This window comes from Lottia gigantea (genome assembly GCF_000327385.1).
Source record: "Lottia gigantea unplaced genomic scaffold LOTGIsca_110, whole genome shotgun sequence".
NCBI lineage: Eukaryota > Metazoa > Mollusca > Gastropoda > Lottiidae > Lottia > Lottia gigantea.
Genome location: NW_008707002.1, coordinates 541,594 through 545,090, shown reverse-complemented (window position 1 = coordinate 545,090; position 3,497 = coordinate 541,594). Strand labels below are relative to the sequence as shown.

The 3,497-nt window shown below is 32.3% G+C and overlaps 1 protein-coding gene across 1 annotated transcript in view; it reads left to right on the top strand.

Moving 5' to 3' along the window:
* The window catches only part of LOTGIDRAFT_198942 (hypothetical protein), a 12,753-nt gene extending 9,256 nt beyond the window's left edge, over positions 1 to 3,497 (top strand). Inside the window, exons 13-19 of the mRNA XM_009047338.1 lie at positions 23 to 73; positions 189 to 408; positions 1,062 to 1,184; positions 1,373 to 1,485; positions 1,637 to 1,817; positions 2,968 to 3,048; positions 3,318 to 3,497. Of these exons, the coding sequence (XP_009045586.1) occupies positions 23 to 73; positions 189 to 408; positions 1,062 to 1,184; positions 1,373 to 1,485; positions 1,637 to 1,817; positions 2,968 to 3,048; positions 3,318 to 3,467 (919 nt within the window). The 3' untranslated portion in view covers positions 3,468 to 3,497. The remainder of the gene's footprint in view (positions 1 to 22; positions 74 to 188; positions 409 to 1,061; positions 1,185 to 1,372; positions 1,486 to 1,636; positions 1,818 to 2,967; positions 3,049 to 3,317) is intronic.

The window sequence follows — 3,497 nt, the reverse complement described above, 5'->3', positions numbered from 1 at the left end:
TGCAACTTATCACAGAAGTAAGGAATGGCAATCATGGTTTACCGGATCTACGTCCATATTGTCATGTGACCATGTGATTCTGGTTGTCCAAACATTATAGACTGGTCTTTCCGTAAACAAATAAAAACAAATAAATTAGTCAGATATGGATTCAAACGCATAATACAAAAATTCTAAATTTTAGAAAGAAATATGGATGGAGGTGATCAACCACAAGATGACACCACTGACCTTATAGATGACGAAACTAAACAGAAACTAATTGATGATCTCTTAGCAGTGTTAAATTCTGGGTCTGATGAGGAATGTTCAATTTGTTTAGACAGTCTAAAACACCCTGTTATAACACTCTGTGCTCATGTTTATTGTCGTACCTGTATTGAAAACGTCATACAACAAAATAACACGGTCAGTATATTTATTACACCTTTACTCCTTGAAAATATTACAGCTTTATAACTGGAAATATTACAGCTTTATACCTGGAAATATTACAGCTTTATACCTGGAAATATTACGGCTCTATATCTGGAAATATTACGGCTCTATAACTGGAAATATTACAGCTTTATAACTAGAAATATTACAGCTCTATATCTGGAAATATTACAGCTTTATAACTAGAAATATTACAGCTTTATAACTAGAAATATTACAGCTTTATAACTAGAAATATTACGGCTTTATATCTGGAAATATTACAGCTTTATATCTGGAAATATTACAGCTCTATAACTGGAAATACTACAGCTTTATAACTAGAAATATTACAGCTCTATAACTGGAAATATTACAGCTCTATAACTGGAAATATTACAGCTTTATAACTAGAAATATTACAGCTCTATAACTAGAAATATTACAGCTTTATAACTAGAAATATTACGGCTTTATAACTAGAAATATTACAGCTTTATAACTGGAAATATTACAGCTTTATAACTGGAAATATTACGGCTTTATAACTGGAAATATTACAACTTTGTGGTTTGTATGTTTGTTATATTATGAATGTTGCATTATGGTTATGTTCAAGGTCAGAAAGATTTTTATATTTCCAGATGACAACAGCATGTCCGATGTGTCGAGAAGAAATAAAGTTAGGTTTTTGGTTTGGAGTTCCTGAAAAACAACAACCGGAGATACCTGTGATTACTGATGAAAACTGGCAGTCCAGTAGCAAGGTAGGAGATATTTACAAGGTTTCTAAGTTATTGCCCTTGATTTAGTTTTGGCTTGGACGAGTAATTTGTCTTCATTTTGAGAGTCCTTGATAGGAAATCTTTTTCTATCTCTACTGGATCAGTTCTGGACCTGATCAGTCAGGTGCTCTGCGGGGGTAAGTTTACATTTATTGATTCACAAATTGTAGGTAGATGCATTAATGAAAGCTCTAGTTCAACAACGTATTGATGACCCTACTGTTAAAAGTATCATAGTTTCACAGTTTACATCTCTACTGACTCTTATTGAGGTACCATTGAGGTAAGTACAGTCTTCTATATTTCTTGACTATTATCATTAATATAGTTATTAAAGGAATCAATGTTGATCTTGCCGTTATATTTACAGTTATCTACAGTTTATTTATTTTTAGATTAAACTTAAAAACAACCTATTAAAAATTATCTTGCAGATTAAATGGTTTTAAGTTTGCTCGACTAGATGGTAAAATGACTAACAAGAAAAGAGTTGATAATATGGAGATGTTTATGGACCCATCACTCGACTCTCCTACCATATTTCTACTGTCACTGAAGGCTGGAGGAGTTGGACTAGATCTTAAGGCAGCCAGTCGCGTCTTTCTAATGGATCCTGTAAGTATATCATTTCAGTGATATAATGTTGAGTGAAGTTTCATACATGCAAATATACATTAGATATCTAGACAGGAAAAAAAAGATGACTATATAGATAGCTGAAATTGAGCTCTATCAGCTGGTATAGTAAATATTTAGATGACTATATAAATAGCTGAAATTGAGCTTTATCAGCTGGTGAAGTAAATATTTAGATGACTATACAGATAGCTGAAATTGAGCTCTATCAGCTGGTATAGTAAATATTTAGATGACTATATAAATAGCTGAAATTGAGCTTTATCAGCTGGTGAAGTAAATATAGCTGATATTGAGCTCTATCAACTGGTAAAGTAAATATTAAGATGACTATAAAGATAGCTGAAATTGAGTTCTATCAGCTGGTAAAGTAAATATTTAGATGACAATACAGATAGATTAAATTGAGCTATATCAGCTGGTAATATTTAGATGACTACACAGATAGCTGATATTGAGCTCTATCAACTGGTAAAGTAAATATTTAGATGACAATACAGATAGATTAAATTGAGCTATATCAGCTGGTATAGTAAATATTTAGATGACTATATAGATAGTTGAAATTGAGCTCTATCAGCTGGTAAAGTAAATATTAAGATGACTATATAAAAAGCTAAAATTGAGCTCTATCAGCTGGTAAAGTAAATATTTAGATGACTATAAATAGCTGATATTGATATCTATCAGCTGTTAAAGTAAATATTTAGATGACTATACAGATAGCTGAAATAGAGCTCTATCAGCTGGTAAAGTAAATATTTAGATGACTATACAGATAGCTGAAATTGAGCTCTATCAGCTGGTAAAGTAAATATTTAGATGATAATACAGATAGCTTAAATTGAGCTATATCAGCTGGTAAAGTAAATATTTAGATGACAATACAGATAGCTGATATTGAGCTATATCAGCTGGTAAAGTAAATATTTAGATGACAATACAGATAGCTGATATTGAGCTCTATCAGCTGGTAAAGTAAATATTTAGATGACTATACAGATAGCTGATATTGAGCTCTATCAGCTGGTGAAGTAAATATTTAGATGACTATACAGATAGCTGAAATAGAGCTCTATCAGCTGGCAAAGTAAACATTAAGACTATTCTTCAATTCTGTATGTTATAGGGGTGGAATCCGGCAGTAGAAGAACAGTGTTTTGACAGATGTCACAGATTAGGACAAAAACGTGACGTCAACATAACAAAGGTTAGTTTATACAAGTCGTGACCTTGGCCAGTGCTCTTATGAGACTGTGTTCTCAGCACCACCAAATATAATATATAAAGACTGTTTTCAATTTCCGACTGATGATAGAGCACAGCCTGTAGCACATGGAAACTTGGTTTATTTACTAGATACCTTGTCAATGTCAGCTCCTCTAACCTGCATCACAAACTGGCTGAAACTCACTCAGCCACTAACATCTTTCCTTTGAAGATAACAATAATAACAAAAGTTTTATTTTCCTATTTTAGTTCCTGGTAGAAGACTCAGTAGAAGAAAGAATGTTGGCGCTACAGGAGAAAAAACAAGCCTTGATGACTGGAGCATTCAGTAAAAAAAAATCAGCTGATGAACGTCAAGAAGATAATATCAATCGAATTAAAATGTTGTTTGGTTTCTAGAAATAATCTCAAAATTTCGTGTCATGTGTC